Raw genomic sequence first — 23,781 nt, 5'->3', positions numbered from 1 at the left:
TTAGATGTCAAATTTTCTCCAGTCAGGTATGCACAATAGAGAGTTTATGTTCATCATTACATTATGTGCACTACTCTTCAGACTGACCTAGCAAATTCTGTAACTGCCTGACACAATGACAATGGCTTCAATTTTCATTCTCTAGGGGTTTTATTGCAAACTTCTTTCTGATTTTCCTGACTCTCTTTATACTTGGGTCATGTATCTTTTACAAAATGAGAGTATGACTGCTCATTTTTCAACACGGTTTTCTAGTTCTCCTTTAAGATTGCACTTTTGCCATACTGTCTGTAAACAACTGATTTAGACTCAGGCTAACAGCAATTTTTAATTTCTGGGACAACTATTTAGAATAATTTATGCAAAGATCCTTTTTTTCAAACAGGCACTCTTAGATTGTATACATATCCCCTGCTTTACATGTAAACCAGACATCCTAAACTAGCATGGACTGCTCTAACACCATTTGTTTGTGCTGTGTTTACTACAGTGATATCTACTGGGACTGATTAAACAGGAAATAACTACAACTACGGTGACATTAATTAGCTTGTACATATAGCAGGAGAGGAAAAGAAATATTTCTGCATTATTACCCAACACACTTAGATGCAAATGTTGTGTACTAACCATTTAACACAGTCTGTGTGACCCAAGTAGTGCCGCTGGGTTCTCTCCTCGTAGTTGAACAGTACCACCACTGAGGCTATGAAATACACAATTTCTCCGGTAGGAAGGAGGTAAACATTGGCTCGACAGTCTCTTCCACGATACCCATATCTACATGTTTTTTAGTTAAGGATTTCATAATCACTGAATACCAGAAAAAACCCAACCAATTAAAAAATATTTTAATTGTTTTTTCCCCTTAAAGGATTCTTGGAGACCTCTCACATCAGCAAACGCTCTTTAAGGTTTTCCCTCTGGAACAACAGCACAATTTCACTAATACGGTTTAAAAAGAAAACAAAAAACTCCCATACAACTGTACTTCAAGAACCCAAATCCCTCAAGAAATTATGATCACTGATATTAAAAATAAAATATGGTAGTAGTAAAGCAAAAGCAGTATTGTAAAAATTTTCATGTGAAATTTCATTAGGTAACAGCAGGACTTGCTATTCTAATTTAACCTTTTTTTACAGCAGCAGAGCTGTGTATCAGCAGGCTGGGCAGCAGATTGTTGCTTTCATTTGGCCTGTTAAAACAATTCCTGATGCCCTGACAGAAAAAGGCAAGCTTCTGCACAGCAGCTGCCAAGTTCAGAAAAGATTTCTTTACACTGTTTTAAGAGTATTTTTTAAACAAATCAAACTTAAAAGGAATTTACACAGTAAAAAATATTTTATCCAAATCTACCCAAAATATATAAAATGTATGTTTTCTGTAGGAACATGCACAGGTCCTAATGACATTCAGAAGTTTTACACACTGTGAATGAGCCTTGGTTGGCACTGATCAAACGTTATTACAACTCATTATTTCTTTGGAACAGGTGCAGTTCTCCTCCTCTAGACTATTAATGTGGCTGCCTGCCTATATTTCAGTACCCTGGGTCACCAGGAACAATTAACATCATAACTCAGACTTTAACATCTAACTGTGTAGCCCCAAAAATATTATTTTCCTGTTATGTCGCACACTTTAGAGAGCTTTCCACTTCAGTGCCAATTAATACACCTGCAACAGCAAGAAAAAGATGGGAAACACATTATGCAGCTTTAGCTAAAGGATTCCAGCTTCAGGTCCTGGTTAGTAAGGTAAATAAAAGGAAGCGAAAGGCTCACGTGGAGAAAGCTGGATAGATGAAGACAGCCCTTCCTCATAAATGAAGGCCAGTGCAGTAGTTCAGATTTGGAAATATCTAAACTGGTACCTCCTAATCTCTATTCTCCATAAAAAGGGCCACCTTTCTATCAAAAATAGCGCTGCACCCCCAAAAATGCTCCATTCACCACCCCGCCACCCTTCCTCTTCTGCAGTGCCACCAGACCCGAGGAACACTTGCAAAACAAAACCCATGCTGTAGCTAAACAATAGTTCAAAGAGGGACACTGCATTCAGTTGTCAATTAAACCCTTTGGAGTGTGGAAAACAAACCAGATCCATATCTTGCTGCCTTCCCTTAGTAGGGCAGAAAAACAAAGGCTCCTCTGAAGCAGAGATTATTCACTGGCTTGCTAAGCAAACAATATCCAGAGCAATGCTGGTACAACACAATGCTGAGGGCAGAAAGAAAGGATGCCTCTGCTTCTCCTCCATTACTATTTACTTCTCCACTCAATTCCTCTTTCTTCTTTAAAATGCTGATGGAACTAAAAGAGACCTCCAGAATGCCCTTTTACAAAAAAAAAATAACAAACTAAACTGAACTTTCAAAAGCAATGGGCTACAAACCAATGAAAATATTTTTTCTATCCTGAAGCATTAAGAATGCTATTTTAAGTACCTTCTCAGAGGAGAAAGGCAGATTTTGCTCATCTGCTGTACACAATGGGGAATGTATTGATAAGGATTTAATAAGATTGACGTCTCTGAACATTCATCCTAGAAAAGTAATAATGATTTACACAAACACGTCTTTCCAAAGCGTAAGTCTTCCCTGCTTAGCCAAGCTAGAGCTAAATACTTTGGCATCCACCACTGAGTTCTGACATTCATGAAACTGTCAGAAAAAAAATTACATTTTCTCAGTACCTTCCTTTCTTTTACCCCTCCTACCAAATTAAGTACCAAAGAGTGGCTGCATTTTCTAGAAGCACATTTTTTTACAAACACCTAAAGAAACCACCTGTTTTGTAGAATATTTTTTTTGCTTTCTTCATTCTCCATTCCAGACTACCCTGAGTGAAAAAAGAGGGCTTGTTGCTCCACAGCATTTCTTTCCTGCTCCACACATGCAGAACAAAGCAGCATATACAGCGCAACACAACTAAGGCAAAATTAATGCAATAATTGACTGTATCTCTTCAGAAAAAGGGGTAACACAACTTTGATGCTTGATTTCCACTGAGTTTCAATGTTAATATTTCAGTGAAACTGATGATTAAATCATGGAAATTATGAGATAGTTGCCTTGATATTGTGATTATTTCTCACCAATTACAAGAACTGTTTTTGTCACAACATTTGATTGGTTTAAAAACTTTAAGTTTTGGGGCTTTTTTGTTTGTTTGTTTGTTTGAAATGGCTAAAAATAGCTACTGCCCTCAAGAAAAGTGATCTACCGTACACCAGATTTCAGCAGTATATTTACAACTGTCTTCAATTATTCTTAGAAAGAAGTGCACTACTGCTAAAAATAATCTCATAAAACAGAGTCTGAAATACCCTCCTGAAATTGAACTCCTATACACTGGGAGAAAGAATCTACAAAGTCACTGTCAAAAGCTGCACTGACTGTGACCTCTGAAGCTACTAAATAAGCCAATTTTGCTATTCCTAGGAATGTCAGATATGCTTTAACCAGTTCTGAAGTGCATGAGCAAAGATTGCAGTACAAAGCAGGGATACTCAAACTAAATTATTCAACTTAAATGATATCACTCAGGAACCAGACACAGTCAAAAGCTCAGACTCCCCCATGAGCTACTTTACCTTGCCAACCAGCTTAGGCATTTCTTCAAATGACAATAATCTGCAAGGCAGACAAAAGCTGTTTCCCTAGCTGAATCTACAGTACAGGGTAGCAGGAGTTGAATAAACTTAATGGAAACATCTAAAAAGTAGACCCCCTCCACCTCCCAAACCAACCAATAAACCAAAATAAACCCACCCCAATAATCTGCCTGTTGTTTCCTTGCAGTTGGTCATAGTTGACCAGCATTTTTCAGAAGAGTAATAACAAAGGAAAACCTAATTATAAAAATCATCCAGAAAGCAGGAGAACTATAAGAATTCAAAACAAATCCTATTATTCAACACTCAGTTGAGCTTTTTCAGGTGACATCAGTAAAATACTGACATTAGTAAAATACTCAGTAAATCACTGTCCCCATGCCTTTTTAATAAGGTGTACAGGGTTTAGTTTGCCATCATATCTGCAAGATACAGCCACCTTGCAGATTTGTTTCCCTTGCTAAACCTAAGCATAAATGAGAAGGTGTGCTGCTGCTGCATTTTTCAACTGAAGAGCAATTTTTCAAGTTCAAATTCATAGAGACCAGTATTTAATCCTCATAAATTTTACCGCCTTTTCCTCATTTTCTTTACCTTTCCATCTAAAAGATACCCTGCACTCATAAATATACTGATATGATTTGGGATGACATTTCCCTTAACAGATTCCAAAACATATGGACAGTCTCTTTCAACTAGATTTATTTCACTTTCATTAGACCTCAGCAGCCAGCTGGTTTAACCTGAACTTAAGGTTCTTGGACATTAAATGTGTCCACACTCGGATTTGCACCTACTTAACTGAGGGTGTGATTTCACGATCAGTTTTCATCAGTCCAAGCTGCTCACTGATGCTGGAAAAGTCGAGCTGATGTTCCTCCAGCATACCAGTTCCAGTCCTTGCATATTTGTGAGGCAAAGCAAACTAATGTATTGGTCCTGCTTGAAAATTAGCTTCACAGAAAGAGACATTTCAGCCAGATCACTGACTGACCCAATTCACTCCACATGTGTACCAGCATCAGCAACCAAGAGCTGTGATGGTTGGAAAATTGGGTACCACAGTGTTACAAAGCAAAAATAAAAGCTCTGTTTTCCTTCCAGTCAGACTTTAATCCAAAACTTTCTTCCTGACATGTGACAATGTATCATCAACATCTCCAAAAAAATCTCCCTGCTTTCAGCAACCTCAGAGCATCAAACTTCAGATTATTACAACAACTCAAGTGCTGCCTAGACATGTTATTTTACTAAAGTACTAAGAAACTTACTTACACAATAACAGCTTACTGGAAGCAGAGATGGGGGAGAGACAGGAAGACCCAAACATGTGCAAAAGCACATCTCTTAAAATGAACTTAATGTCTGATCTAGTAAACTTGGAGAATTTTCATTAGCCACACACCTACTCAGTTCCTCAAATGACAAATTTAGTGCAATTAATACAAAAATAGATTCCAAGAAATTAACCATTTCACCTTGGAGCTGAAATACAGAAGCAGTGCAAATTTCTCCAATTCTCCAATCCTCACTCCATATGAAAGGACACAAAGTCAACATCTTCCATAGTTGAAAACAAACTATTCCTGAAGCAAAGCCTACATTAACATAGCGGGAGGTAGAGGAGGACATTTTTCAAATTGTGTAACTTTCCAAAGAAGCTTTCTTTTGCATTAAATATAAGTCAGTTAATAAATTAGAATTAGTGTCAACAGCAAAACAAACAAAGAAAAAGTACAGTATTTCCATATCTATGTAGCCTGTCATTTAAAGTTGTACTATACAGGAGTTACAAACCATTTACATTGTTATGTTAATTTGAACATTTTCCATCACCTTTTAGTTTTTACTTCTTAACAGAGAAGAGACAAGACTGGATTGTAAAAGGGACAAATGCAAGACAAGACAAAAAGGGAACAGTGAGGAGTTATTGATATTAAGGATACACCCACTCCAGTTTTAACTTTTCAGGAGGCAGCTCTGTCCTAATATCATCATAGTTTTCTACATCAGAAGGAATGAACATTGTGATTGGTCGGCCTCGCATGAACATCTTGATATATTCTCCCTCTGTTGAAACAAAAAGGCACATTAATCATGTGGCAAGTTTACACAAAAGAATAAGCAGTAATAAGCACAGTAATAAGCACAGAGATGCAAATCACACTGGTTATTTAACAATTATTTTTGAAATGTGAGCTTGGAAAAGGCCCAGATTTTGTTTTTTTTTAATAGAATATTAAATGCACACAGAACAAGCGTTAGTTGAATTTTGGATAGAAAAGACTGAGCATGTAAGCATTTTAGACATGCAAGTTAAGTTATAAAGGCAAAATTCAAAATTCAAATTTGAAACTGAATAAATAACTAGTCACAGCATTACAGGATGAGGTATTTCAGGATGAAAAGGACCTGAGGAGCTAAGTCCAATCTCTGCCTGGACATGAGGCCAAACTAGGTTCCTCAGGCTTTTGCCTAACGCAGTTTTAAAAACTCCTAGGATGGAGATGGCACAGCCTCTCCTGGCACCTCACAGCACCTCAGGGGCCTTTCCCATAGAGCAGGACTTGGAATTTATCTTTGCTTCATTAATCAGGTTCCCACAAGCCCATCTCCCCAGCACAGCCACTGGGCCCCCATCTGCTGTCACTGCAAACCTGAGAGTGCCCTGTGTCACCCACCCACTCAGGCCATTGCTAGAGACAATGAGCAGGGCAGGGCAAGACCAGAATCCTGCAGACTCCCTGCGTCACCTACTGGCCACCAGGTACAGCATGACCCAGTAACCACAACCCTCCCAGGCCAACTCTCCAACTGGTTCTTTGCCCCACACACTTTTCCAAATCCTAGTGGCCAAGCTAAGGCACGAGAACACCACAGGAAAAAGTGTCAAGAGCTTTGCAGATGAATACAATCAAGAATTATATACCATCACAAACTAATACAGCAACCTGTGTTATTAAGCTTTGTGTCCTGAAGAATAAAAGGAAAAAAGCAACAGCTCAGAATGACTCCAGCTCATACTGCTCACAGCTGTGACAAGACACATGTATTTCATCTCTGTGGGAATCTGAGCACTTTGGAAGCCTTCAGGAGTTCCTTTTCAAGGAATGTGAGCTTCCCTACCACCAGGGAAAATTACAGTTCCATTTCAAAAAGCACTGATGACAAAGAGCCAAATATTCCACTAACTTTGCATCAATGAAATAGTAACTTTTATTGCTCTTCAACTTCATTAGTAATTAATATCCATTTATGGCATAAATATTAACCAAAGTAATAATAATATTCTGCTGTGAATTTGGAACACTGACACTTTTTTACGAGTAAGGGTTTGAAAATCATAGCAGACACAGGGAACTCAGAGTTCAAACCAAAATTTGAATTGTTGAGTAGAAGTGGACTAGAAGAGGAGTTGAGTAGAAGAATAACTGTAAATTAGCAATATGGTATTAAGAAAACTCTAATCACCTTTGATGCAACAAACATTAAGATCTAAAATTAAAATTTTTTTTTAACAATTACTTTAGTACTTCTTTAAGAAACAAACATGAAACAGACTTCCCTTCAATCCTCAAGGAATGCTTGGAAATATTTCCCAAATTAAGCATAAGATTAATACTCAGACTGCATAATTGTGCAATCTATGTCTGGCATTCCCTAAAACATCTGCAATTGAAATTATGAGAAACTCAGACTTATTTCCACAGAATCATAGCTTAACAGATCAAGTCAAACTCGGAGATCTAAAAAGGCAAAAGAAACCAGGTCAATAATTACAACAATTGAAAAATTTAAAACTAACACATACATAAAGGTTTTTTTCTTATTTAGCATATTAATACAATGAAAGTTGAGCCACAGAAATCCAGTACAAAAGGAGCAAATATGAAAAAGATGAAAAACAGTTGTCTCACTTCTTTCCGAGAAAAAACATGGGTGCTTTGAACAAGAACCCCATGAGTGTCTCCACTGAGAACAGTAGAAAACCTGTCTCAGATAAAGGAAAAAGGAACAAAGAAACTCACTCTCTGGTTGCTAAATTAGACACAACAGTTATTTTACCACATGTGCATTGCTTAATTGCATTGCTAAGAAAAGCTAAAGATTGGAGCTGTCACTAGTTTGACATAAATGTTTACATAATTACTCCAAACTAGAACCAGGTCTCATTTTTTATAGTATGTATATTCAGAGATAAAATAACACTGGCCAAACCCAAGAGTAATGTATTAACAATGACCTTTCTATTAAAATCTGGCACCAACAGTCTTAGAAATTAAAGTCTGAGGGTATTTACAAAAGACCGCTCATTGTTAGTCCATAAATTCTTGATTTAACACTGAGCTTGACACTTCTGGTTCCACAAGATCAGTGCAAAATGACACCACAAATTTAGGATCAAATTTATCATTGTTGCTTAGAACAGTGGAGACAACCTGCAATTGAAATTCTTATGGATGGAGGCAGTTGCACCTGTTGGACTCTGCAGATGAGAGGCATGAACAGCCCAAGAGGAATTCAGTCAAGCCTCTGGCCAAAGAGGCTTTCCTGGAGCTTAGGGAAAAGAATATCTACAGGGCATTCAGATACAAATTAGCTCTCTGAAGTTTCCCATTAAAGAAAGAACATTTTTTTACCTTTTTAACTAGCTGTGTTTACTCAAGATTACCTTTGAAGATACATATTTAAAATGCTTGTTAGAAGGACATAGGGTAGGTAAAACTTGATTAAGCCTCTCCCTAAAGAAGCAGAAGGATTAGAAAAAGAGACAGCCCATTGAAAGATCTTTTTTGTCTAAGACTGCAAATTTCCTTTTGCTAGAATAACCTGTAGGGTAGATATAATATTAATGTAAAAATCTTTTGAAATACTAGAGAGGATGACAGCTACCAACACCATTCTCAAACAGCAGTGAATTGCCTGAGGCCAAATTCTTGTATTTGCAAGTTAAGAAAATCTTTAACTCTTTATTTAACTCTTAATTTAACTCTTTCATACTATACTTGCTCAAGTGAATGATCAAGAGCATTAGACTACAATCCTTTCCTGCAGCCTCACTATTTTCCAATACAAAACAGCAGGTCTAGACTTTTATTTCCTTCTTTTGGGAAAAAAGAGCCTGTCATGTTATGATAGATATGTACATAAGGGATGACAAGGGAGAAAAAATCAAAACTTCTGAAGAAAGTGGGTAAAAAACTCACTAAGCCCCAACCAACAAAAAATCCTTGAAAATTCTGGTATCTACCAGCCTGAAAACACTAGGTATGAAAGTAAAAATATTTTGTTCTATATAAAGAGATGTTCAGATCCCACTATTCACTGAGCAGAAGCATCTGGGGAAGGGGGTGCTGGGGATGTGTGTGGAAAGGGCAGGAGGGCACATAATGAAGAACCCTTGGCACTTGCCAAGTTAATTAATCTGCAACTGCAGACATCCTATAAATGCTTTCAAATATGGATCAAACCCACTGAAAAGCAGAGCTGAGGCTCTGCAGGTAGCACACCCAGGTGCCATGGATTACCCACAGCACACAGAAAGGAACAGCTCAAGCCCAGAGTTGCTACAAAAGGTAGCACCAAGCGGCTGCAGCACCCTGGCTCCAGGGGCCAGCCCTTCCCTGGGAACAGCTGTAGCTGCTTTTTGTGCAGCTTTGAGCTCAAATTCACAGCCCTTGCCAGACTCTGCTTGGCTCCACGGTATTTCACCTCTGGAGCCTCAACAATCTCTTTACTCAAGTGCCAGGGAACACAGGATCAGCACTCCCAATTTATGCTCCCAGGATTGGCTCAGGCATAGCAGCCCTCTGGGTGAGCTGGACCTAAGCAGACTCCAAGCAGGACTTGGCTCTCCGTGGGTTCCCCAGAGGTTTGGGGAAATCATTAACACGGTCCCAAAGATGCAGAAACACTTAATTTGACTAAAATGTAGCCCCAGTCAGCTGAAGTGACACAAAACACTGCTCAGAAGGAGAGACACCAAAAGAGAAGCCAGGACATAGTGAGAGCACATCTAAAGGTAGTCTTGAACACTGCTCAAGCATGTGGCTTTGAAAATCAATGCAAATTATTGTAATGAGTCAGCCTAGTCCAGCCTGACAGATACCCAACATGCCCCCAGTTCCCTGTCCCTGCTTGCATTGATGTTTTTTACTCTGCAGAGTACTGCAGCACCTGCTTTGGGAGCAGAGCTTTGGCTGTCACTGAGACACACAAACACACTGCTGATTTCAGAACAGCATCCAAAAACCTCCTCCTACAAGCTGGGAACTTCTCAATTTCCAGGTGACAATAATACAAGGCCAGGTTGTTTTCTTTCTCTGTGTGTGGCAGCATGACTGCTCATTTCAGCCCATCTGCTGTCAGAAAATGAATTGGGTGAGCATGAAAACAGCAATCCTCCAAGCATTCATATTCTGAAAAAATAAAAACAGCCAGCTATTTAACTCTCTTTTTGTATAATCAGGGTTTAGTCTGTCTCCACAGCACAACAACATTTACCCTTTGTGGTTATGGGTGCATGCAGTACTACAGAGGAGAACCTACCAGGGTTTTGATGCATTAACACTTTCCACAAGGCCTCTGTCTCCATTAGAATTACTTTTGATAAAACCTGGGACTGTATTTGTGTTATCAAAATAAGTGTGTGGTTCAACCTTTGTACAATTAAGTGGCATGTTATAGCCCTTTCCCCTACCATTTAATTCTTGCAAGCAGCTGTTCATAGCTAGAACATTGCTAGCAACTTCTGCATGAATAATTTAGGTTTTTTTAATACTACTTCAGCCTCAGGAACATCTAGGTCTTACTGTATTAAAATCCCACCTTCCAACTCTATCAGTCTGGCCTCCCAGCTTTGAGGCATCAGTGAAATGTCAGTGCTTCTACTTTCCTGTGTTAAGTTCATTGGTGTAAACACAAAACCAAATAGGTCCCAGCAGGCTGGAGGTAGATGTTAGCAACCAAAGTATCTACAGCAAGTTCTTTGGAAGTTTACAGCCTGACAGAGAAGCAAGGAATAAATATGTTGGTGAAACAAGGTGCTGCTAGAGAGAGGAAGCTCCAGAAGCCTGGCTGACCTGCAAGGAAATGAGTGCCTCTTTCTCTGACTGTAAGCCAGCACAGATACCTTGCATGCAAGCAACGTGTTGACAAGGCATGGCAATCCAGAACTGACTAAAACTATGGGCAAATAAAGCTTGTAGAATAATAGTGAACTGACTGAAAGTTTTCTGCAAAGCCTTCTTGTACCAAGGGCAGATTTCCATTAGCATGAATAAGCTTTTAATCAGGCCTTATTAAAAAAAAAAATAAAAATTGAAGAAATAAGAAAAAGCAGCTCAGTAACATTAAAACTCAACTCCCAACAATTTCTATTAATTCACCTTTGGAAGAAAGTTAAAAACCCAGCAAATCAGGGAAAGCAGGCTGGAAGGTAAGGCCAATGAAAAACCCTGCAAGTGATAACAGAGAGCAAAGATATTGTAATTCAAACCATCTGAAAGGCTGAAATTAGTGCTTCCATGAAGCCAGCACAGAAAGACTCGTGCAATGGCACTTAAATTTATTACTTTCCCTCAATCCTATTCTTAGGGGAATATGAAAGGCTTGCAAAGGAAAATAATAAAAATAATAGGAAAAGAGGAGAAAAAAAGATCAAAGAAGTCTTTGTAGATTAACTCAGAAGTATCTAGGGCAAAAAGCAATTCAGAAGACATGAAAGCTACTACTCAGATACTTCAGAAATTTGAAGACAGTGAGACCACAAAATCCTCCCATGTTTTCCAAAAAACATACCACAAAAAAATCATCAAGTAGTTTTGTACAGGCATGTCAGAAACCTTCACCCTCAGTTAATGATTTCTTCAACAAGACTGGACATAATATTCGGGAATGTATTTTATACTATTTTACACTATTCCTCATTAGACAAGACACTGAGGTTGCCCCACAAGTCTGTGCTGTAATTAACTGCTCTTCAGCTAGTAAGAGTGTACATAATGGCATGTCTAATGAGCATGTGGTACATTATATACATACACAGAGAAGTTTAGTTCTAAAGGAATTTTTACAGTAATTTTGTAAATTATTACTGACTATTTTTCAGTAGGTCCCACCCCCTCGAGTTTGAAAGTTCAACATAGGCTGGTGCATTAAAACCTCAGCTCAGTTCTATTTATGTGTAGCAGCACCCAAAAGTGATTTACAGGCAAATGAAAAACCCCAAAAGACTCCAGCTAGCTTAGCCATGCAGAACACTCTAATAATATACAATAAACTACCACATCCAGGGTACATTTATTAATCTGTCTTCACCTTCTAGTTGCTTGACCAGTGAAACTATGCTTTTTAAAACTACAAATAGCTTCTTTCCCACAAGCCTTCTGCTTTCAGGCCTGTGTCCAAGAACTCTGCAGGACCACTAACCTGAGGGACAAGAGCTCAGAAGCCTGTTTCTAATTTAAACCAGTGCTAACAGCACAGAGATGAATACCCAAATTCAGCCACCAAGCCCAGACTGTTAACCTCACAGTGGAATTCCCATGTGCCTGCAGCTCTGCCATCTCTCCCCCCAAGCTGTCATGTGCCAATGCCTGCTGAACCTGACAGACATACATGCACTGTTGTTACAGAGCCCTGGTGCACTGCCAGCCAAACAGCCAAATACAACAGATGAGACAAGAGAGTTGCCCTGATTTGGAATGATTTTACAGCTTTGCCTTGAAATTTCTTAACAGATCTTTGGTTATTCATTTTACATAATCTGATTAAGTGAACTTTGCTTTTTCATTTGTTGGGTGACATTATGAATCTAGGTATTATCAACAGCTACCATTAGCACTGAAACAACTGAAGTTTAATATTAAACTCTAGCTTTTTATAAAGAAAAAACAAAGACTAAACAAGGAATACTGGACCCAAACAAGCTCAATAAGAATCTATCTAAATGCTTCCTGCTTAAATCATAGAATCCTGACTTCACCAAAAATCAGTGATAAAAACTCCCAAGTACACAATTTGGTTTTGTGATAGTACTGATTGTTTTTAATAATATGCACTGTGCCTGAACAAGAGCAAGAAGCCCAGTAATGATAGATGGGGTCTCCACTTGCTCTCAAGTACAGCAGCACCTTCAACAGCCTGATACAAAATCACTGTCTGATGAAAAAGCAGTCTGAGGTAGCCACTGAATTCCGCACTCTCTGCAGACAGCACACATTGTCAGCAGAGCACATTTTTTCCATTGTGTGCTCCACACTTGCTCTGTCCATGAAGCTAAAACTACAACACAGTTAAACTAACAGAAGAAAAAGCACTGGAAACTAAAAAAGCACAATTAAAAAAAAAAAAAAAAGAAAAGGCAACCAAAAAACTTAGGAATGTAGTACATGTTTTTCATTAATTCTTTCACATATGGTTTTTATTGCCATCCAAAAAGTTTAAGTGTCTCTTATTACTTTATAATAAGTGATCAAGTGATTCATATATGGAGCTGCTATCACTGAAAACCAAACTCAAACACACAATCTCAGGGAAATAAAGTACCTTTTATCTCAAAATAAGCCAGGTCTTTAACTTCTGGGTATAAAAACATGAATGCCTTATGATTAATACTTTAAAAAATGTTTCTGCTGAAGTGAGAAGCAAGATGGCTTTAATAGGGAATTATAAACACCTGCTGGTAAAGAATTTAAAAGAGTAGTTAGGGTCTTTTGAGGGCTGTAGTAAGCACCTGTTCATTTCACCCATAGCTTTATTGGATTTTTACAGAATTTTAGAACTGGATTTTACTGTAAAAAAGTTGGTGGTTTACAAGGACAAACAAACAAACTGACCCTGTGACCTCTGCTGCAGCACATAACCAGAAGCATAAAGCTCAGGACCAACGTTACTTGAAGCATATGCAATTCAACCTGAGTGGGAGACAGAGTCATGATGGAACAAACTGGTTCTGAGAAGGTACGAGATGACACTGCAACACTTGTGGCTTTGGCATGGAGATAAACAAAAAAAAAAAAAAACCCAAGTGGCTGCCCACAAGGCAGCTGCAGGCTGTGGCTGCCCATGCTGCTGCTGCTCCTGGCAGGAGAAGAGAATTGCCTAGGTCCTGCTGACATTTACAGGCAGCACTCTCTGGGGCACTCCACACCAAACCACAGCCAATTCTGACACCACAGCTAATGCCTTTCACTGCTCAAGCTCAGCTATGACTCTCACTTGCTCCCCAAGTCTATCACTTTAATGGCTAATACCAACACCAACAGAAACCACAATGCATCTACAGAGTATCAGAAGACAGATATAATTGCAGTATCTTCTGCTGCTAGAAAAATAATATTCTGAGAGCTAAGCATGCAAAAATGTGCTCAGCTGTATTTTGTGGTACTATACCATATCAACATTTTTAAAGCTGGTTTTTATTAGCTGAATCAAAAAAGGAAACAAAGTGATTCCAGGATGTTCCAAGCAGCACAAAATCGTCATCTTCCATCTCATTATCTTATGCAAACACCTTCTGCTATGAAAATCTGCAATTTCACAGTGATTCCAAACTTATTTTATGTGTGTATAAAGACACTGATGTATTTTTACTGTAGATTTGCTTTGAAGCTTGGCAGTTTGCACACCAGCAGTTTTCCCAAGAGCCTCCTTCACAGAATTTCTAGGTCTAGGAAGAACATGGACGCAATCCTTAAGGGAGATGAATGCTGGGAGCATACACAGTGTTTTACACACTGCTCAGTGAAATGAGCAGCTCAGGGGAGCTGCTGTAACTTAATTAACACCATGCTAGAGACTGCTCACCCCTAGAGGCAAAGGCTGGCAAGCCACAAAGGAGCATTAAAGCAGCTGTAAATTTTTCTGTTCTTGCGTTCCAGATCAGGAAGTTTCTGTACAAACACCCTGAGCAAGGGCAACTCTTCATCCCACTCTATCCAAGACAACACTGTCCAAGTCCACAGGATTACCTGAGAAACATGATGCTAACTGTCTGTGCAACTCTTCAGCTTCCAGACCAGTTGGGTCAAGGTATTTTAGCTATATGTAGCTTCTTTTTGTGAAAAGCCCTTTTTTGCTAGGAAAGGCATTTTTAATACAATAATTTTAGTCAAAAACTTGCAAAGCTAAATTGCAGCTGGTCTGGCCACCACTGATTAGCTTTCCTTGTACAGTAGCCAGTGCTGCACATATGTACTGTTCTACAGCTGGTGTTAAGCACCATGGCATAATGAAACATTTCTTCTTTGTTCTTGATAGTTATTCATTCTCCTTCACACATCCTGTCTCTGAAGATGCTTTTGGTAAGAATCAGTTCCGAATATTTTTAAACCTGTAATTTCTCTGTGAACTAGAACAAGGTAAAGCAATTGCATCCAAGTTGCTTTTTGCTTTTATTCAAGCAATTTGTATATTAACTTTCAAAAAATCAGAGGGTTTTTTTTTTCTTTTTTGAAGGAGACCAAAAGCAATCAAAATGTGACTAATGTAAACTTGCTGGCAGCACAGAATCTGAAGACTACAGATTTTTTAATTAGCAGCAAAAACGCACAAGACAAAACCCCTGTACACAGATCTGTTGTGTGCAGCATGCACTCAGTTACATGCTTTAGTTTTGAAACTGCATGCTTCAGTACAGTTTGCAGGGCATTCAAAGCAGAGCAGTTTTGCAACACCAGAAGTGGACTTCTTTTGTTGTCACATCCCACGATGCTCCTTTTCCTGACTGAACAAGCCAGCAGCAGCAGGTAGCCACAGAATGCAAGATTCATTGGTGCAAAGACATACACTTCAGAAGAGACCCATTTTTCATTTCAGGAGACTATTAAAACCTTCAGTCTCTGTTCTTGTCTAATCAGCATTTATATGTTGTAATTTTGGCAAGACAGAAAGCTGAGATAAAACAAATCTTTTAGTTGGCAGTTCTTAATACTCTGATATCTTAGGCAACAATGCAAGACTTCTATTTGAACACATATTCCTCTCCAATGAAATTATGTGTGTCATAATTTATTTTAACTATTCCCAAATAGTCCCCATACAGATTGTAATGTGCATATGCATATAAATTTCCATGAGAAGAGAGTTGAAATATTAAGAGAATGATTAAGAGACTGATGCTCTTTGATGGTGAAAAGCCAAATAAAAGATTTGTGAGAGTGCTAAATTAGAAGAAAGCGACCAAAGGGCATAGCTTAATTCTTACCTTGGCTGTTTTTTTCACGAGTTGACATTTTTGCTAGTTATGGGACAGAAATAAAATATCTTAAAACTATTTCTAAAGTCTCACTCACATCTGCTTGGATGAAGACTGGCACATAGGTCAAGTTTTAGATTTTTATTTTTATAATCTCTCTCTATACACATATACATAGAGAAAATAATTTTTAGAAAATGGTGTGTTTCACAAAAATAAATCAAATCCTCCCACCACCCACCTACCAAAAACATCTGTACTTACTAAAGATCCAATCTGATGAGGTATTTCTCCATAATTTTAAAGATTCATATATGTGTCTGGAGTAACTTTTTTGCCAAATGAATTCTTGGAGTTGATTAATGCCATTTTACCTCTAAACCCCTGCTTCAAAAGCATATGTCCCAATGCATTCATTTACAGGAAATACTATTCAGTCAAAAGCAAATATTTTCAGCTTCATCCAGTAATTAAAAAATAAATGTTTTTATTTACCTTGGCTGACAACGACATCTTTGTGCCTGTGGAAAAATTCAAAATATTATCATTAATAATATGCAAAATGCTTATCAAGGCAATACCATCCATTTTTACCCATTACTGCATTTGGCAAAGTCATCAAATTCTGTGTATACTGTAACTGTAGCATATGATGCTCAACAGCTAATCTTGATCACTGTAGTGCATTTTTATTCATACATTATTCTATGCAGCTCACTGTACCTTTCAAGTAATTTAGTCTTTGGCCCTGTGGGAAGGGCTTCTAAGAATTACTCTGAAAATTAAAAAATTAAAAAAGCTTTTAAAAATAAATTATAGAAGGCATGTTCCTTTTGCACAGAAAATTCCATTTTGAGAATGAGAACTTGTAATAACCAAATGTTTTAAGCTGCCAAATATCCTCAGACCTGCATGCAAAGCATTTAACACCTGTCAAAATAAGCTGTCAGCACACAACAGCACAATTTTTTCTAGGAATTAACTCTGTTGGACACATGGATTAAATGTAAGCAAGTTGCACAAGTTGCAGTTTCACTTAAACCAGATCTCGGCAGCATTACTGGATGTGTAACATTAAGTCTTCAACAGAGCGTAGTTGAGACATCTCTCCTTACCAGAGCCAGAAATGAGTTACTCATAAAAAATTCAGTAATTTTTTTATATTGTGAAGAGAGAAGAAATACTAATTTCCAGCATCAGAGCTACTTTTTAACAGAATAACACTCCTTGATAGGAGAAGGCACAGCATAAAACACCCTCTTGAATTCATTTGAAATTCAGCAGAAAGGTATGAGTGGCATCCAGTATTTTTAGCTGGATGGAGGTCAAATTTTTGTAACAGCGACAAAGGGTCAAGCACATGCATGAGGAAAGTAATCTCTGGCTGTTGGTGGAATCACCCTTTGCCACACTGCCAAGTGAAAAATTTAAAGTGGATTTCCAGTCTTGCCTGAAAACAACTGAATGATGGCTGCATGGGAACCCTCTTCCTTCTTAGGGCCTTATCAGACTGATTTACTGATTTACAGCAGCCCTGTGCTGCCTTACAGACCTTGCTGCATAAACAAAGTTCACATCCTGAGCTGATAGTGCAAAGCATATGTAAAACATTTCTGTCCTGGGGCCACATCAGGGGCTGAGCTCTGTTCCCTTGCACAAGACCTCCGCAGCTTCAAGCAGATGAGGCCAACGTTTATAATTGGGAACAATAAATTAAATACAACAATACATCTTTGCTCAATACCAACTAGTTCTTATGGAGATGTGGCACACAATGTGAATAAAAAATTATTATTAATGTATGCCTTTGTATGCAAACGGTGCCTCTGTTACAAATCTCAGCTTAAGAACAAGGGACACAACAATACAACACCCACACTTCAAGCATCACTTCAAGGTGATGGTCTACAATTCATGTTTGAGGTTTTGTTTTTGCCAAATATAATTAAGATACAACAGCCTCAAGTTACGAACAGACAGCTTTCTCTATCAATAATTAAAACTAATCTTTTCTTCTCCATGCTTTTGTTTGATAACTGACTTTTATACTCCATTAGAGACTGTAGAAAGGCAACATTTGAGATCTCTCAGAAATAAGCAGAATCACAGAAAAATGAAATAGAATACCTCTATTTTGACCATGTCTGGACCAATATATAAAGAAACAACAAAAGTAAAATTTATTTTTTACTTTTAGCAAATTTGAAATATGTATTACACTGCAAAAAGTAATTTTAGCAGCATAGCAAAAAGCCCAGCAAAAAAAACAAGGCAGAGGGTTTTGTCATTCCAAAATATTATCCAGTAGTGTGCCATGCTATAATCTAAATTGCCAAAGGGCTTTTAAATTCCAGCAGTGAAAACCAATTATAAAAGGAAAGGAAATACTTGCAAAATATGTAACACATAATCCCCTCACACATAGCACTCCACTGCTCTGCAAAACTCTTCAGGCTAAGCATAAAGCTTTTAATAAATGTGCCGCCATCCACACCCAAGATTAGTTTGTTTTGTTCTTCCCATTCCCAGGGAAGAAGGAATGCACTTGCACCACTCTTGACTAGGTATTTGACAGTCTTAGATCCAAGTTAAGGAGAGCACTACAGACATAACCATAAAAACCTGGCAATAAAGCACTTCAGACCTCTGAAAGGTCTGAAGTGCTTTATTTCAGAATGGGACAGGTTTTCAGGTAGTTCTGCCTTGGACCAGTTAAGGGCTATTAGCATGAAGAATAATGAGCAGATCTAGGAATCTGCAGACAACACCCAGGTGGTAGAATCTGCCAGCACACTGGGGGGATATTGTCAAACATGAGAAGAATCAGTCAAAAAATCAACACAATAATTTCAGCAAAATTTCAACAAAGTCAAGAATAGAAATTGTGTGAATACAAAGTGGGAAACCCAAATGGCAGAGAGTACTGAGGACAAGAGTGGGTCACAACAGGAGGCAACAGTGTGGGGCTACAATAAAAAGCAAAATGTCACCCCTGTGCTGACAGGAGCAGAAGTAACTACTCTGTGCTATTCATCCCCAGAGGCACTGACTGGAGACCCCAAACCAAGAAAACCTGCTGCTGAGGAAGGTGTGAGAGCAATAGCTGGCTACAGCACATCACCTGCTGAAGGTGACACTGAAAAAAGATCCCTGTCTGTCATCAGAATGTGCAACCAGGAACCTGCTAAACAGTGAAATTGAGAAACCTATTGAAATCATAAAAGTATATTCCTACAACGACAGTCTACTGTAGAAACATATCCTATGTGAAATCCAGAAACTGACTCCAAGGAAATGCACTTGCATTTTCAAATCAGCTTTAATTAGGAAAAGAAGAAAAAGCCAGCTGGAAGTTTCACATCACTGGCATTAAGCCATAAAATGCCATAATTCTGCTAATCCAAATAGGCAATATTAAAACATATTTACACAAGAATTACTTTATAATAATCTTAAAATTCCATGAGCACCCAGAGCAACAAACTGTTATGTAAGTACTCATAGTAAAAACTTGTAGGCATGTTATGTAAGTACTCATAGTAAAAACAAAGATGCAAAAGGTCCTATAATATACACCAGTAAGTTCACTAGAATTGTGTGATTTCATAATATTTTGACTCTCAATTTCTCTTGCTTTTATGTACCAAACCAATACATACTTGTCTGCATTCTTTGCCACTTTTGATATTAACTTAGACGTTGATGCTACTCTCATCAGCTTGTTACGACTGTCATCTGAACTCTCCCAAGCACCGTGAGCTTTTTCAACAGTCAAGGACTTCTTTATGCTAGAAGAAAAAAAACTAGTTTTACAATTACAAGACAATAGTGTAACAATAACTGGAACTCGTATGCAAATGGACAGATCAAGCAGCAGGAGACAAAAGCAGAGCTAGATCTTCCTTCAAGCTGCAGCATGAAACAGGGAAAAAAGATTAGTCAAAAAGTTCTAACTGGATGAATGAACACAATTGAGCAAGACAATTGCCACATGTTTTATCTATTCTTTTCCATTTCCAAATGCTCTTACACAAAGACTTGAACAAAATAATTCTATACTTCATTACTACATCACTAACAAATTACAGTAGTGGAAAAAATGAGGCTAAGTATATAAGCCTTAAAGAATAAACTATATTTAAAAAATCAATTAAGCAGATAACAATGTATTTTTTCCCTGATTAACTGTTCACCAGCTTAAGCACATTGATTTTGAGGCAGAACAGTTCTATCAGATTAGAGTTTCATATAGAAGCTTTGCAGTTAGCACATACTAAATCACATTAATGGCTTTAATCTTTTTGAAACAAATGTCTACAAACCTCTTGCATGAGTAAGACAAGCTAGGTTTGGCCTGAGACTACAGACAATTAAATCCATGAATGCGGATGTATTTGTTCAGCAATCTCATTGCAGCCAATTTACACTAATGGGAACTTGCAAATTTTGCAGTCACTAGTTCAATAACTTCACATGTGACTTAATCACAGAATACATGCTCAAAAAGTTACCTAGCCCAGCTGATTGAGAGTTTGCACATGTCTTGCTGATAGTATCACACTTCATCCTGTCAGAAATGCTTTTTGCAGGAGTTAAGTCCTGAAATGCAACCCTAGAAATGACAAGCTCCTTCTACAGCACCTCAAGAGGCTCAAAGGTCCTGTGACAAACAAGTTAATCAAATCAAGTTAAACCCTTAGGAGACTGAAAAAGGCATTTATTTTTCCCCACACTGCAAAAGATTAGTAAGCAAGACTTCAGACATCTTTACAGGGAGATACCAGGCAAGAGAACAGGCTGCAAGTTCAGCTTCAGACAACTCACAGGTTTGTGCAAGACATGGAGACAGAGCCTTTATGGAGTGTTATAACATGCACCAGTCAAGTGGAAGTTTAAATATTTATAAGAGCTGTGAATTCAAGCGATGCAAGACAACAATCTTGTGAACCAAACGGGTAAATTTCAGAGTAATAAATTTAATTTACATTTTGTTTCAGTCTCTAAGTGCCAGAGAGTAAAAAAAAAAAAAAAAAAAAAAAAAAAAAAGCACACCTTCCAAAACAGTAAGGTGACAATGAATAAAAAAACCAAACCAAACCAAAAATAAACTATAATAAACTATGCCAGGTGATCTGCATAGCTTTAAAACTCAGAAGCTATGATCCAAAACTTAAAAGCCATTTCTTGATTTCAAAATGCAATCTAGTATCTCTAAAATGTATCTTTTTTTTTTTCTTGTGCCTAATTCCCACAAAAATTAGTGGGAACTTAAGAGGCAATCCTAAATAAAATTCAGCATTTACTCAAATCAAGTAGTTCTGTAATCTGGGTATAAAACCAGAACTTCACTCATGTAAAGAATGAAAGTAAAGCCATCCTGCAACCTAGCAGGAGTTGAAAAGGGAAGGGCCATGCATTAAAAAAATACACCAACAAAAAGAGAACTGCAGTCACTTTATGGAGTAATTTGAGAGTAAAAATTTCTGAACCAAGGGTTGCAATGATACTAGTATTTAAAAAATACTGCTATGAGACATAAGAATGGCCGTGTGGAAAATACACTCCATAATTCAGCTATGTCAGACAAAATATATGAAGTGTATTTGAGAAGAATCAAGTCAGAGTGATCATTATATACTTTACAATCATGGCTGATTAGAGGTAATCTACTGTTAAAATTAGGATTTTAATCTGAGAATAAAAAAACTTTGTAATCTCAAAAATAGATTCAAAAAAACCCATGCATTTTTACGTATTTGCTCTGCTGCAATGCATATTGAATGCATCTCCTCTAGCAGAAAAAAGTATCAAACCTCAGCTTGATCATGAGATTAGAACTATTTCACATGACTTGTTGTCAAATATGAACTCAGTATCATTACAGTAATTTCTAGTTCTGTACTGTGGTACTGTGAAAACCTTTTAGCTGGAGCAGAACTCTTGCTTTCTGGAGTTTGCCTGTGTGTTTGGAGAGTCTGTGAGGAGGGCTGGGGAGAAGGTGATGCTTGAGTTTGTGCACTTTGATCATTAGAATGAGAGTCCTCTTTTTTTTCTTTTTGTCCTGGAGGTTTTTCCTTCTTTTTTTCTGTACCGCTGTAAAAGAAAGTGTAACATAGGGAGGGAAAAAAGAGAACAAGCAAATAAATTAGCAAGGTGGGAGAAAATGTCCTCTGTGAAAAGATGGGAGAGGCATTTAACAACTTCCTATAAACAACCACCAAAAGAATACCTTGATTATTTACTCTATCTTTTTATGTTAGCATTTTGCTGAAATAAGGTTTATCCATTAGTTCCAACAATAAAAAACAGGGAGACATGGAAGATAATTTACATATTTCTGCTGTACTATGTTAGCTATGATTTTAAAATTAATACAACTTTGATTTGAGTGTGTCCTTCATTCACAGGTTCCCCTACAGCATTTAAAGCTGACACAAACTGATGCTCCACAAATCTGCTGTCCCTCAGGACAAAACCATCCTCTGCTTCAGAGCTCGCTGACCACACTGTTGTGCTGCCAGCCAAGGTTCAGTGCAAGTCAAGGCAGGACTGTGACTTCTGCTGTCTCTCATCAGTGTAAGCCCACCATGAAACTGTATTTGTGGGCATCCATGCTGCTATCTTTGAGCTCCCACCAAAGCCCTGGAATGCTGCTGCTGGTCCCTGGGCTCTCCTTGGCTGCACCAGAGTTCAAAGGAAACCATCCCTGAAAACTCCTGGCTGATTTGACCTGTAGTTGACCAATATCAGATTGTCTTGCCACTTCTTTAATGCCTTCAGCCACAACAGCCAAGAACACATCTTTATTTACATAGTGCTGTATTTATTAGTTTAATGCTTGAAACAGATTTAAATACATATCATTAGCAAACTTAAATCTATCAAGACGCAAACCAAATGTTTGCTGGGTAAACAGAAAGATTAATTAAAAGGCTCTTCTCTGAAGTCACATAATTTGTAATATACTGAATCACACAAACAATATCGAGACCTGGAAGAGAAGAGTACTCTCAAGTGCATGGCCTATTTCTTTTTTAAGGTAAATAAAATTATATCTTCCAAGATAGATTTTTCAGTGAATAAATAAAGCAAGATACAAACAACAGCTAAAAAGGTAACAGAAAGACTTTTATCTTGCAGTCAAAGTAACCTGCAAAGTAAAAAAGAAAGAGTATCTTTCTGAATATAAGAATCCAATTTTTTTTCCTTCACAACAATTTCCCCCCCATCTTGAATTCTTGCATTACCATAATTATTTGTATTTCTCTTTATCCTTTCCCAAAACACAAAGAAAACAGTAAAGCATCATTCAAAATCAAAAAAATATAGGCACCCAATTGTAACATATCTTTCTTAGGAACTTTTTTTTTGCTTCTTTTGTTACTTCAGTTAAATTGTATCATCTACCACTGAGACAAAGCCCCCAAGTCTTACAGGAGTTCAACTTTTCCAACTGCTTTCAGAGAAGAGATGCATTGAAAAACGGGTCAAAACATGAATATAAAACCCAGACAAATCTGTAAGGATCACTCAGGATTTCTACTGTAAAACATACTATCTAGTTCAAAATGTCAATATAATCCATCACAGTGACATTTTCTTTCAAAAAAAAAAAAAAAAAAAACAGATGAAAACAAAACAAAGAGCTTTCACATTCCTTGAGGGCATATATGTGATCACAGAGACCAAAGCTTGGAGAACTGTGGCGTTTTGATCAATAATTTATAGCCAAAGGTCTTTAATTAACTGGTAGCATAGAAATTTATTATTATTTTTTAATATATTTGCTCTGAATTTATTTGGTTTGCTCACTTCTGCTAAAATCTTCAGCTTAATTGTATTATGACTGGTTAGTACAGAGTGGCTCTCCCACTAATACCTCTTCTAGTAGGTCTTGTGTAACTGCTGAAATCAAATCAAAACCAGTGTCTTTTCCTGTGGGTTTCTAAAGACTGGTTCTTCTG

The 23,781-nt window shown here is 37.7% G+C and overlaps 1 protein-coding gene across 3 annotated transcripts in view; it reads right to left on the bottom strand.

Annotated features, from left to right (window-relative positions):
* Positions 1–23,781, bottom strand: part of EML4 (EMAP like 4) — a 144,953-nt gene that overhangs the window by 30,422 nt on the left and 90,750 nt on the right. For 2 of the 3 annotated variants that reach the window (XM_058019750.1, XM_058019748.1), the window contains 6 exons: positions 21,737–21,910; positions 19,477–19,605; positions 16,313–16,338; positions 15,827–15,859; positions 5,565–5,688; positions 631–780 (listed from right to left, as the gene is read on the bottom strand). In XM_058019750.1, coding sequence (XP_057875733.1) covers positions 631–780; positions 5,565–5,688; positions 15,827–15,859; positions 16,313–16,338; positions 19,477–19,605; positions 21,737–21,910 — 636 coding nt within the window. The remainder of the gene's footprint in view (positions 1–630; positions 781–5,564; positions 5,689–15,826; positions 15,860–16,312; positions 16,339–19,476; positions 19,606–21,736; positions 21,911–23,781) is intronic. The other variant, XM_058019749.1, reaches the window with a different exon arrangement.

This window comes from Melospiza georgiana, chromosome 3 (assembly GCF_028018845.1).
Source record: "Melospiza georgiana isolate bMelGeo1 chromosome 3, bMelGeo1.pri, whole genome shotgun sequence".
NCBI lineage: Eukaryota > Metazoa > Chordata > Aves > Passeriformes > Passerellidae > Melospiza > Melospiza georgiana.
Note: the sequence above shows the minus strand (reverse complement) of the source record. Positions and strands in the feature narration are given on the sequence as shown.